Below are 14990 nucleotides of genomic sequence, written 5' to 3'. Positions count from 1 at the left end.
TACAGTGTGTACTGTACAGTACTATCTAAAAAAACATCCCAAGCTTTCCTGAAAGGAAGCCCATGGGCTTCTTTTCATGATGGGTTCTTTTTCGAGGCTACTTTTGCAAACTAAAAAGGGGCTTCAATTCGAGGTTTTAAGGTATGCTAATGACACCGTTTTTATTATTCTGAATGAAATTAAATTCCTATCTACTGTACTTTGAAGCTGATAAAAGGAATCCACTTTATATAATTTTCACAAAACAGTACAAATACACTAGGGGAGGGTGGTCAACGGTGTATGTACCTATGTATGATTATATTACTGTATGATGACATAATTAATGTCGAAATATTGAATCCCAACACAATGGTGAGCATTTTAATACTTGGAGTATGTAAGTCTATACTTTCTTACTTTATACTCTTTTAGGGAAATGGAGGGAGACGGGGAGGGAGACATAAAATAATATGTTATATATTATAGCATCTGGAAAATGATAAAGAAATGGCTTGACCCCTCTCCTGTTTATCTAGCATGAATACCACTTCAAAGATTAATTCAAAAATGTATGTGAAGCATCTCAGACAAAAAGGCATACAATGAGCACCATAGTACTAAAGATAACCAGATAGTCTCCAGAGTATAAACAGTCAGCTGGATTTAGGTACTATATGAGAAAATTAATTGGTGGACATACTTTTAAGTAAATACAATTACAAGGCATGAAAGGATCCATATATTATGTCATTTAGGAAATTTATTGTAAAAAGAAAAATCCTAAGAATGTTCTATCGACATAATACACTAATAGATCATTGGGAATTGGTCAACATCTTGCATTGCTAATAATTTATTAATAGTGTATATTGTTTAATAAATAGTTAATATGATACTTAATTTGCTTCTTTGCAATGGATCAACAATTTCTTATGTATCAACAATTTCTAATGTACACTTATTATTGGACCAATATTAAGAATTTTTTAAACTGTAATTTTAATAATTATAATATTATAATTGTTTTACAGGTTTATATTTCTATATTTAGGTGTTGGCATGGATTTCAAGATTCACTTCATTTATTACTTTGTGTGTTTGGTTTCTATTCCATCTTTACACTTCCCTTTTGATAGCGCTTAGACTAGAGACTCTTCGTATTTTGCGCTCTATAAATTGAAAACCATTGACCAAAAAAATTAACCATATTTGAAAAATGATAAGTTTCTGATTACACATTAAGATCTGATATTATTATGGTCACGGTCTATATTTGTTTGTTAAACAATAAAGTGTGTGTATGATATCTAATGTGCTATTGTAGAATACAATTTTGTAGGACTGCCAATCATAGTAATAGTATTATTGAGTGAAAGGATAAATTGTTAAATGTGGGGCCAATCCACATTCAATTATTAATTCTTTGGGCTTGTTCTCAAATGTTACAGTAAGAAGGGCTTAAATCAAAATGGTCTAATAATTGCCCACTTTTTTTAGACACCAGTGGGCTTAGCCCATTTGGCCCCCTACCAGGGATTCATCTTAACCCTGCAGTCCAAATCTTGGACTGCCGTCTGGTGGTTAAGAAACCAGGGTTATAGACATTGTACCGGTACAGCATTCATGGGGTCAATTACAGTGAAAATGTAATCAATTACACTGAAAATGTATAGTAATCAATACTGTGAAAAATGTAATTAACTACAGTGAAAATGTAATTAATATTTTCATTGTAATTGACCCGAAGCCTGTTGTACAGGTTATAGAGTACCTGGTAGCTATATATCTGTACACAGCTAAATATCCTATATGACACAGATACTGTAGTATGTAGCTATATTAGACTAGCTCTATAAACTTAATAGTGTACATGTATCAATATAAGATGAGCATTTGATGTCCATTTCTCTCAGGTGGTTGACACCTTTATATTGATTATTCAACTGTTAAAACTCACTTCTGAATTATGGATTAGGTACGAAAGCACAAAGTACCAGGCTAATATAATTATACAGATCTATTTGAAACAGTAGGAAAATTTCATATTTTGTATACACAAATTAATGTTGCTTAATTAAAGCATAATATTACTAGGTGATGTAATGGAAGCAGGATTAGATATTATTTAATGTTATTTCTTTTTCTTAATGTTATTTCCTTTTCATCCAACAGCTAGGGAGTGAAGTTAGTTTTTTTTTTTAGTCTGTAAAGGTAAGACTTATTAATTACCTTGTTCAGCGAATTATTTTAAAAATCATCAGAGGAGGGTGGGAAAAACATAAAAATAAAATGTTGTTTTCTTATTTAGCAAAAAGATTTTGCAAAAAGCAACTAAGAAGAGAAAATTTTAAAAAATATTTTGATGAATAAATTTATACAATTAAAGCAAGAAATAAATTTATCTTAATTTTTGATTTCCAGGGAGTGGAGGGCATAATAAAAATAAATAATTACACTTTTTTTAATGTAATTTCCATTCATGTGCCTACTGGCCAAAAATAACATTTTATTCTTTTTTGTTAAATCCCAATTATTGGCGGTCAGAGTGTTCGCTAAACAAGATATAAATAAGCCTTGTCTAAGCAAGATCTTAAACATGCAACAGTTCCACTCCTACTGTAGATACAGTCAGAGAAAAGCATGAATCTATAACATGGTTTGAATTCACAATCGAACAATATGTATATTTTATCAAATATTATTACCCATTAATGTCAAAAAAGCATTTGCGATAAGTACAATTGAAATTCTAAACACAATGTTTAGCGACAGTTTGTGACAAATAACATTAATGAATATGGTAACAAACATTGTCTCAGACCCACACATGTATAAACATGTATTACAAGTGATCTGGTTGGACCATTTCTTGACATTAATTACCCAATATCAAGAAGTATTGATTAATGTACACTGAATTGCCACTGTTTGGCTAAGTAGAGTAGTGACAACAGAGAGTAATGAAAACAAATGTTGTCTCAGACGCAGGTAATATCCAAGACACTGTAGGATATGCTTTTAATACAACTTTCTTGGAAATTATTCTTAAAAAAGAAGAAAACATTAATCACTTCAATGTTAAATGTTAGATTTGATGAAATACTGTCCAGCACTGTTTATCTAGGAACAAAAGTATAAGAGTAACTAAACTCAATCTCAGATCTAGCTAATTCACAATAATTGTTTTTCTATAGGCTCATGTCTTAAAGCAGCACAAGGCTATGCATACAAATAGTATGATAATGATAATTAACACAATTTTAGTTTAATATAAAAATAGTAAGAAAGGTACAGTATATAAATCCCTAATTGCCAGTCTTGCTTTTTAATGCTTATTTTGAAAATATTTACTGAAACAACATTATTAAGTAGTTTCTATAAATACAGGAACGTTATGACTAATGATATTTACTTTAAATATTTTGTAAATTTTCATTGCAACTGTGGCTTCTTCAAATGACATGGTTCTTTTAAAGAGGTGAAAGCTTGTGGAATTTATACTGTAAATGTCATTACTGTTAACACTCTGATTGTGAATTTATTAATTGTATTGTTATACAATATAGACTGAAGCTACTGCACTTGTTGTTATGCCTTGAGCCAATTTCTAGATATCTGAATGAGCGCAATACAAATTAATATTATCATTATACTAATTTGTTAAGAAAGTATGGATAATTTATAATAATGTGTTATAGACTGGCTATCTGTGCATAATGATTTGCTAGGAGATAGTGGACAGTAATGAAAAACGGATAACTAACAGGAATATTCTAATTGTCTCGCATCATTATGCAATGAACTTTACATGCTCCGTGCACAAGTAATCTATTTGTAGACGTTGAGGGTGATAGAGCGACGAACGTCGTCTACCAAAATTCACGCAGAGTAGTCAATTAGAGTAACTGTGGTTATCTCAGATTTAATTTCAGTGGCATTGTTCAATAAAACTAAACAATACATTACCTTACATTGAAAATCTACTTTAAAATGAATGTAGAATACAAATATTATTATAGAATTTACTGTCATATGAAGGAAAACAGTTAATACCAGACTTACTTAATTGTTCAGTTTGAATCTTTCTTTATATTGGAAGTTCAATGATCAAGTGCTGGGAATGATAGTTCCAAAATATTTAGAATACTGTAGGAATATGTAGACTTAAGTTTCTTTGATAGGCGTTATAGTGAGGTCATAAACACAAGACAATTACCATATTTTAATAATGGTGATGATCCATGGACATCAGCCATGTTAAAATAAAGATGGAGATAATGGGGATTGTGATGATATTAAGGATTGTTATGATTTGGGATGATAAAAATGGTTTAGTTACAAAGTTACATATAATGATGATGATGATGATGATGATGATGATGATGATGATGATAATATTGATGATACTGATGACGAAATACAGTAATGGAAGTTGGACAATGGTGTATATACAGTATATAGATAGTGATGTTGCTGACAAATGATACGGATGCTGATGACTTTGATAATAATGGTGGCAACAACGATGATGATATTACGGTAGCAAAAGCAATGAAGGAATTCATTATATCAACTATGAATGTAATACTATGTTAGTCAAGGTACAGTAGGGAGACAAGTCGAAAATGATGGTTTTATTGATTAAATTTTGAGATAATTACATTGTATGCAAATACAATATAGTGATTGGTTAAAGATGACAAGATTGATCATATATTCACAACGCTAAACAACCATTGATGTAAACAGGTTAAACAGGCCAGAGAACAACTGTGAAATTCTAACGTTAAAGGATGCTGACGAACGTAAACAAGCACAATCAATATACATCCTGCCCAACTATTGGAAAGTGCTATTCTGGGGAATTTACCGAAGAACAATAAGCTATAAAAAGCTGTATCCAGTATAAAAGATGAATATTTAAATTTCAAGGTTATGTCAAACGACTGCAGCATGTGCACGCTGGTTATGTAGAGTAACTAGTGCCGCACATACGTTAACATTTAAATGATGAAGCATACACTGACATAGTATTCCCTAAATACATACACTGCATGTACCAGTAACACGAAAGACTGTAAAGAACAATGTAAAATAGTAGCAGCAGTGCATGTTGGTTATGTAATTTACGGCCTCACAATATATTACATGGCGACACTTACAGTACATGATGATGAAATGTGCACTGTATTCCCCTAACACATACAGTGCATGTAACCTAAGCCATTGTGAAACAACAGTAGCGTGTGCAGACTGGTGATGTAATTAGTACCCCGCAGTGATCAGGTACACATTTTAATAAGTAATTTGTATGTAAACATTAAAATGATGAAACGCATACAGTACGGATGTATTGAACTTGCTGAAGTATATACAACGGGTAAACATTCAAATCGTATACACATGATTCTATTATTATGGGTCTTTATTATTATAATAGGTGTTATTTACATTATTTTTATCAATATTAAAATTATCATTTTTATTAACTAATCTTTAGTCTTTATTATTATAATAGGTGTTATTTACATTATTTTTATTAATATCAAAATTATCATTTTTATTAACTAATAATCCTGACATCTTTGTAATTCAAAAGAATTCTTCAAAATCTTCTTAGATTGAATAATTGCAAGCAACGAAACCCAACTGATAACGTTGAACCCTTGATCATGGAACAGTCATCCCGCGCAAATGAAATGCTGTGTTTTTTGTCGCATCAAATCGTGTCTTGATATTATATTACACTTTACAGTATAAAAGAATGAAACCTTGAATTTTAAATCAGTTTGTAAAGTGATGAAATAATTTTCAAAGGCAAAGTAGTTTTTATAGAATGCAAGTGCTATAGTGAATTCTGTTTTAATTTGTTATCATTATCAGGGTATATACTGTAATAAGGTTTAACAAAAAGATTGAGTGTATTTGAAATAAACCTTGAGTTACTATCAAAATGTCTTTTATTTCTATTATTTTTTTATTAATAAGTATCTTATAAAATGTGAGTTATCTACATAGCATACTATTAGTACTAAGTTACATGTTATGCTGAATTAATTTTTCAAGTAGTTGCTCAGGTATGAAAAAAATCATCTCCCTTGAAGTTAAACATAAAATTGGACTTTGTTTGGGGGTGAGCTCATAATCTTATACCATACAGTAGTGGACATGCAGTAAAAATGTTTTAGCCTACTGCATATTTCTGTAGTTCACATTGGATGGCCTAACAAGCATTTTGATGAGTAAATTTCAATGCAATATAGTTTTATATTAAACTTTACTTTTTATAATTGTTCTTTAAGGCACATGTTGTGAACACTTTTTATTCGAAACCTCTAAATTAAGCAAGGACTTATATAACCAGGTGCAGTAGGTGTATTTTGTATGAAAATTAGCAAATAGATCTATGGAGAATTGACTAATGAATGAATGGTGACTACAGTAAGTAACAACAATATTTGGGAAATTACTGCAGCTTTTGTTGGTAATTTGTTGGAAGTGATTTGATTCTTTAAAGTACTTTTATGAGAGAGATTTTAGTATGTACATAGCAACAATTTGTTCACATCATGAAGTTGATGTTAACATTATTATATTGATATGTTTACTTAAGTTTGTTTTTCAGGAACACGGAAATAGAAAACTGTAAACAGAATTCACTTGAATTCACTGCTGAATCTATATTTACATATGGATTGCAAAGAGCTTAATATTTATTAGAAAATGAAGCTCCAAAGATTACGTATACCATATACATACATCTTATGGAGAACTGCTAATTTAAATATAATCAAAAGAGGGTAATTGACTACCATCACCTATAATTAAAGACTAACATCATATGACGTTTGTTATGACCAAATTTAACACAACGCAATGGCCTAAGATGCATCTTGTTCGAGATCCAAGGAAATCAATGAGTTCCATTGATCTATGAGATTGATTTTCATCAAGTCAAGACGTAATATGTTTACACGTTACACCGGAAAACTGACCCTTGTGCCCTTCTAGCATATACTGAACATTATCATCGGTGGCCTTTAAAGAATGTTCACGAATGTTGTTGAAATTTGACAAATTAAACAGACACTGTAATCCTGAGATGAGCCACAACATTACATCTTATTTTGTATCATGTTCTTGTGTAACATGCAACCTGTGAAAAAACACATTCTGTAATTTATTTAAACTTATAGTATCTCATGTAATATTTAATGGTTTGAACATGACAACAAACGAACGTCAATTACGCTTGGTATGCGCTGTCATCATGCTAGGCCTACTGTGTCATGCGTTGTTATCATGGATGGGCGCTTGTGCCTATGAAGAGCACCGGTGTAACCCAATCCATGGCAGCCTGTGGGTAGCTATGCAGATGGATAATTGGCCACTGGGCTGATTAGATAAATCCAACATTTCTAGATGCACTTTCCTTCCTACAGAGCGCACTCAGATCACCTGTTCTATAAATACCACTTATGCCTCAAAGAATGCTAGCATACGAGAGATAAACAAGTTGGTTTAAAAGCAGAGGGATGTGCACTGACTTCAGTATCTTGCTAGTTTGGTAATGACTACAAGTACTATAGGAGCTACATGTTCAGTATGACATCAACTACACTGTATGTTTCATTTCATTTAATTTATTTGCCTCATCAAAAAGGACAGACATAGGACAGATAAAAAGGAGGCTGGCTTCCCAAAAAGAGATACTAGATCTTTGTCGAGTGGGTCGCCAAATTTAACAAATACACTTAAAATAGCATAAACAGTATAAACATTAAAATTTCATATTAATATACAATACAATACATTATTTTTGTAATAATAATAATGAAAATAATAATTTATAAAAAGATACGGTAATATAGAATTTTAAATATAAATGTTAAAATGAACATTTCAAGACAAACACAAAGATAAAAAGAACAATAATAATGTAAACATTAAAATAGCGTTTTTAAGTGTTAGACTTGTTTTTAATATCAACTTTTCATTCTTTTTCTGTTTTAAAATATTTGTACTCGATAGTAATATAGTTTTATCATTTACTTAATCCATGATGGTAGCTAGGTAGAGCGAAATGCTAGTCCTCTGAAACTTCCCCAGTGGTACAGTAGTTACCAGGTTCTTTTATTGAAAATGGTGTATATGCCTAATATAAACAAATCTTGATTTATCATTTTCTATATTTTTATTTACAGAATATACTGGCACAAAGTGCCTCACATCTAATAGAACAAATTAAAAATATTAATAAAAAACAAATTGCAAATATTTATGCATCCTTTAAAGTCAAAACAAATTATTTTCTGTCAATGTGTCACAAAAAAAAAATGAAATTCTAAAAATGTAGCAAAAATTAAATTGCCTGAAATGCAATTTCCAACTCATGCTTAAAATTTCTAGAAGAAAAAAAAAACATGGTACAGTAGCAATTCATTACTAATTGGACACGAGCATCGCAGTGTACACAATGCTTCCCAAAGATTTATATTCACAAAGATTCTAGGATGAAATCAACATACCTTAAGCCTTGCTAATTCTTTTAGAATGTACTATAGGTATCACCAACTACATTAAATGATAATGGCTGCCTGCTACAGTTTGCCTAATATTAAAATATTAATGGTGGGCAAACACCCCTCCCCTTTTTTTTTCTTATTTTTACCATTCTTCTCACAATAATCCCAACACACATATTGTTGGAAATATATGTTCCTTGTTAGGTTTTTATTTTTTTTAAATGAAAATGAGCCTTATGTGATGTGGTGACACAAAAAGAGTAGTTTTCAGTACAATTTTATTGTATTCAAGAATATGAAATCATAGTTATTATGAAAATGGTTTTTCAGGATTTTGGATAATGCATAATACTTATTATTTTAAATTAGCAAAAGGTCTGAGTTGATTTTAACACATTCAAGCGTCAAAAAGTGGGTGTGAACATATAGTCTGATACCACTTGCTGTAATACCTAGATGTGACAGTGTGGTGTCATTGGAAAGGGAAAAAATAGACCCTTCCTCCTCCTTTTCAATTAACCTGGACAATGATTATTTATATTTTTCTCAACCAGAGATGGCATGTATTGACAGGAAATCTTAACTTTACAATGATGTCTGCCATTTTTATTTGACTTGAAATGCTGCATCCGTAAGCTTAACACGACCACCCACACTATTTGATCAAGCATTATTGTGGACAACTCTGAGCTCCATTAATTGTAAGATTAATGTGTATATATTTGCATGTATACTGAGCAATATGAAACACTACATTTTCCAAATAATGAAATAATAAAGAAATTTGTTTAAGAAATTTGTAAAGAATATTTTTTTTAAACAAAATCACAAAATATACCAAAATTATAAATTATTCTTTAATTTATTTATGCTTCTTACCTGTAAATTTCATAAACCTTGATGATCGGCAGTTAGTTGACATTTAAAATGATATTCTACAAACACATCCTCAAACAATGAAGAAAAATTGTAATATCTGCAATGTTTTCTCAATACGGTATGTGACTTATCTCCTCTCCCACATTTCTGACATCAATGCTGAAACCATCAGTGGTTTCATATTATATGTTCACTACAATTATCACACACAGCCTCAATATTCAGGTAGCGGTTGGCACTAGCCAAAAACACATACGATAATGAATTTGCTGAGGTTACACTTTGTCGTAATGTATACAGCAATTTTTCTTCTGGCAAGAAAACAATTTGAGAATAAAGAATTGGCAATAAATCGTTGAATAATTCCTCAAGACTGTTAACGTTTCAGCAACCTGTTATTGCAGGTACAGTGCAGACATATGCTATGCTCTCTTTCATGTTTTAAAGCTAGCCTGACAGATGGCAAAAACATTTACAAAGAAGGCTCAGATCAGCTGACTGAATGTTAAGTTGCATTGTGATCTACTGTATGTACAGTATTTCAACATGTTCTGAGCAGGCTTTTTCTGCAATCAAATACTGTAGGTTTTCAACCATTTTATTCTAGAGGCAACAGTGGTTTGATAACACAATACAGAATTATTATTAATTAGTTAATAGAAGCAATAAACTGCTCAGTGGGAATTACTATTATAAAACAATAAATAGGGCACAGTTGTTATATCAGTCTGTATTGTGGAGTGTATTAATCGACATTAAGTCACCTAAACTACTGTATAAACCAAGCACATTTCAAATTTATTTTGTTTGAAATTATGTAGTGTACATCATAACTGATGATGACATAATTAATGTCGAAATATTGAATCCCGACACGATGGCGTGCATTTCGATACCTGGAGTATGTATTATACTATCTTATGTACAATGTATTACTGTAAATTACCTCAAAAAGAAGCCCATGCTATCTTGAAAAGCCTGAGATGGGCTTCTTTTTTAGGCTACTTATTGCAAACTGAAGAGGGGGGCTTCAATTTAAGATGGGGATTCTTCTCGAGATTAAGCACATTCCTGTTCAAGGTTTTACGCTACCACCAGCAACCTATAAAGAAACCATGTTTAAAAACCATAAAGACTAATTGTAGACCAATGAGAATAATTAATATCTTTGGCAATACAACTGAAAATTAATCAGGTCTTTATGGACACCAAGAAATGCGCTTCCTTGGGTGGGAGATGGTGACTCCTTACCTATATAATTATTAAATCCTTGCACTTTGCAATTTACAATAAAATTTAAAAAAAACAGAAGACAATATAATATTGTTGGGCCTCTTGCCATACATTTGTTCTAAAGATGCAATGGGCAGGCTACCATAATTTTTATTTAGTGATAGTTTCTGTTACAACAAACTTCATGCTATTTTTTTATATTCTCATTTAATAAATAAGGTAATATATTGGAAAAATTGGAAACACACTGTTGTTACAGGCCTTGATCATAACATGTTTCTGTTTTATCACATAGATTAATTGGTATGTGTAGTTTACCATTAGAGTACCTGGTTACAAAGAATTTATGCAAGTTGATAAGAGATGATAAAGAAGGCCACAATGAGTTTGCAGTTTGTATTAGACTGCGTAATATCAACAGTGCTTCATAACATTGCTGATAACTAGGTTTAATTGCTTATGGCATGTTTACATGCAAGGCCTAATAATAGGTGGTGAGGAAGAAAAGTATTATAAATATGAGATTTAGAAAACATTAGAACAATCTTTGTGGCTAGTTGAGTGGCTGAGCGGTACGGCTGGGTCGCCGCTAACTACAGCCTTAACATCAGTGCTGGTTCCAGCCGCTCCTCGTCCAGGGTTCAGTTGGTAGAACCATTGTACACATCTGACTCATGCGCACATATTGCACCTTTCGTAAGTGTAGGGGTTACCGATGCTGTTTCATTTTAGTCCTGGTTGTTAAATGATGTGAACATGGTAACTACTGTACTATAAGCGGCTGTAGCTAGCCAGTCACGGACCACGCTCATAGACAATTCAACACAATGACGCTACAAGTTATGGGTTATTCTGCTACCTTCCCTGTTTAATCTTACAGTTGGTTGCCTCATGCCTCACTACGAATGAGTGAATTAGTGAACTGAATGCACAGCCAAGCAAATTTTTGACTAATTATGTTAGCACTGTGGCTAAGTTTTATAATTGACAAGCCTTTCATCTTAAAATACTTCTATAGCACACACTTTCAACACAAAATATGATACACAATGAACAGTAATTTTTCTTCTAACTCAGTAAGTGTAGCCGAGGCATGATTTATTATTAATTAAGGGCAAAGGCAGAATTAAAGAGAAATGAACACCCAGGAAAAAAGAGTGAGATCACAGATACATTCAAAATTTATAGATTTAAGTATGAAATTTGCACATTGTCAGAACGGAATCATCTTCATTTGTACACTATTAATAGTGTGATCTCACTGGAAAATTGCATTGCATAATTCTTGATTGTTTATTGTAAAAATACAGACAGGATACAGTATAATTATTCACTCTGCAGCTTTACTCACACACAGGTCAACAGCCTAATCTAGGTAGTCATTAGGCCTCTTCTGCAACATTTAAACACACCTGAATATAATAGAGTTACTGCCTTGACTAAGAAAATGTCCAAAGTCTACAAGTTTCATTGACAGTATATTTCACCACCAAATGTGGAGTAAACAATCAATTGTTTCATCCAAAATTGAGCTCGGTTACTACAGTAATGCCAGCATCCAATCACAATCACAGGATCATGTGTTCTTAAGAACAATTACTGGTAGCTCAGTAATTAGGAAGCTCATTTTCTAATATCAGTATCATGGGTTCAAATCCTAAAATGGAGCTATTTGTTTGGTGGTTAAGATAGCATAGCAGTAGTTACGATTTTGTTCAGCTATTTTCTCGTACCATTGCAATAATGATTAGGCCCCCATAAAAAAAAAATTATTGGTTTATCACCCCCTCCCTCATCACTTTTGGGAAAATTCTTCTTTTTTTTTTTCAATCAATATATATTTTAACAAAAAAAACATCTCTTTTCATTTTATCCATGTGCAAATAAAATTCACTATGGATATTCTGCTGACATGCTGTAGTGCTAAATAGGTTCGCAAGACTGAAGTTTAAGGTTATCAACACCTAGGCTATGTTTGTTGTAACAATATCCATGGACATGGCCAAATTTTCACAATACATAGCCTAGGCCTATACAAACAAGTACATTTAACCTACAGCAATAGAGGTAGCCTACAGTACTACTTAGGCCACAGTACTTATCGTAGTTCCTCTGTTAACTTCCCAGATCATGTTGGGTGATTTTGGGGATGGGCTTTCTTATTATTGGCTGACCCCTGCCCTGGGGAAATTTTTCAGCACTGCATCTGCATCTAGGGTACGGGCCTAACTAATGTAATAAGACTGAGTATTTTATTAATATTTAGGATTTATTAACTTCAGCACTACGCCTACTTACCTACCCTAACTAGTCCTCCTATTCTTTACTTTCTAGCTAGGGTTAGTCTAGCTATGAACTTCTCTAGGCCTCTAAGCCTAGGTCTCCAGCCACGAGAAGAGCCTAGGCCTAGTCCTGGACTACTACTACTACAGGCATACGCCTAGCCAGGCCTACAGTAGGCCTACTAACCATCTAGGCTACAAACAACAGTTCTCTCTGAATACCCTTCTCTCTAGCTAGGGCTAGGCTACAGAAGAGAAGTTATGACTTACCTTTAGCTCCAGACCCTATATTTTTATCTCTCACTTCAGGCATGCTATCCAAAGCTTACTTTTTTTTTGTCCAAATAACACCAGGTAGATTAGCCTACTACAGAATTGACAACAAAGGCAAACAAACAAGCTACAATACGACGCCTGAACCGATTCCCTGGCCGTCAGTAAACTCGATCGGATCGTCAACTCGAATACACACCAAGTCGAGCGTGCTCAAATTCGAGAGTACACCAACTCGCATACATTTAGATTTTTTGAACTGTAGTAAAGATTATGTTGATTTCATGTATTTTTTCGATTCTTTAGGCGAGAACTTCCTTGTTCCTTGTTTCTCATCTTTTTTAAAAGATTATCAGAGGAGGGCGGAATAAAAATAAAATTTTGTTTTTTGGTTAGCAAATAGTTTTGCCAAAATCATCCAGACGGAGGCCAGAAATGGTACGTGAATGTAAAATAGGATGTTTATGCTTCAAATTTATATAATTAGGAAGAAACATACATAGGCCTATCTTATCTTTGGAGATTTCAAGGCAGCGGAGGGCGTAATAAAAATAAAGAAAAACTTTTATTTTTTTCTTTAATTTCCACTTTTTTTGTGGCGGCGGGTGCGATAATTGGCCAAAAATAAAATTTTATTTTTATTCGAAATCATCAATATTTGCAGTCGGCGGCAAAAAAATTACAAAAGCATTTAAATAAAAAAATTATGTTATGTAACATGTTTAAAAAAACTCGGGAAAGCTCAATTCCCGCCATCGAGGAATTAAAATTTTCCCGGGAGAGAACCCCCGAACCACCCTTTCTTTTTGGGATTTATCGATTCATGGAAAAAAGAATACGCATGAAACTACTCATTTGTTTATGTATGTATACAAACATAAAATAAAAAAATCAGAAAAATTTACCTGACCTTTTTTAAGAGGGGAAAACTTTGAATTTTGAAAAACTTTAAAAGTCATTAAAAGACTTTTTTAGAAGTCAGGTAAGCTCATCTCCCGCCATCTAGAAATCGAAATTTTTCCGGGGAACCCGGGCCCTTTATTTTTGGAGTTCATTGATTAATTAAATCATTTTCAATAGGGGGGGGGGAACCTTGAATTTTGAAGAATTTAAAAGTCATTAAAAGACAGCACAGAAGTCGGGAAAGCTCATTTCCCGCCACCTAGGAATCAAAATTTTCCCGGGAAAGAACCACAGGACCAGCCCCCCCCCCCCACCACCTTTCTTTTTGGGATTTATCGATTCATGGAAAAACTACGTATGCAACTTACTCAATCTTTTTTGTTATGTATGTTTACACACATAAGGCCTATTTACTGTAATAACAATGGGAAAAAAAATTATCTGACCGTTTTCAAGAGTGGAAAACCTTGAATTTTGAAGGACTTAATTACTTATAAGTTCTTCAAAATTCAAGGTGTTCCCCTCTTGAAAAATATTATAATTAATCAATGAACCCAGGGAAAGGGATGTTCGAGTTCTTCCCGGGAAAATGTTGATTTCTAAATGGTGGACAATGAGATTTCCCAACTTCTGAAGTATTTTTTAATGACTTTAATTTAAAAGACACCTCAAAAGTCGGGAAAGCTCATTTTTCGCCTTCTAGGAATCAAAATTTTCCTGGGGAAGAACCCCCGGACCCACCTTTCTTTTTGGGATTCATCGATTCATGGAAAATTCGTATGCAACTAGTCATTGTTTTAAAATGGTTATGTATGTATACACACATAAGCCCTATTTACTCTAATAACAATGGGAAAAAATTACCTGACCGTTTTCAAGAAGTCTTAGGTCTTTATCAAGGTATATAGGCCTA

The 14990-nt window shown here is 32.7% G+C and overlaps 1 protein-coding gene across 2 annotated transcripts in view; it reads right to left on the bottom strand.

Moving 5' to 3' along the window:
• Positions 1-13361, bottom strand: part of LOC117118254 (dystrobrevin beta-like) — a 64280-nt gene extending 50919 nt beyond the window's left edge. The window contains exon 1 of one of the 2 annotated variants that reach the window (XM_033262789.1): positions 13172-13361. In XM_033262789.1, the coding sequence (XP_033118680.1) occupies positions 13172-13214 (43 nt within the window). In that variant the 5' untranslated portion in view covers positions 13215-13361. Of the gene's footprint in view, positions 1-9386; positions 9673-13171 lie in introns of those variants that run through there. The other variant, XM_033262790.1, reaches the window with a different exon arrangement.
• Positions 13362-14990: the final 1629 nt, after the last annotated feature.

The sequence above is a fragment of the Anneissia japonica genome, unplaced genomic scaffold, assembly GCF_011630105.1.
Source record: "Anneissia japonica isolate Jap-2015-1 unplaced genomic scaffold, ASM1163010v1 scaffold288059_len961885_cov194, whole genome shotgun sequence".
NCBI classification, from domain to species: Eukaryota; Metazoa; Echinodermata; class Crinoidea; order Comatulida; family Comatulidae; genus Anneissia; species Anneissia japonica.
This window is presented reverse-complemented; position numbering and strand designations above follow the sequence as displayed.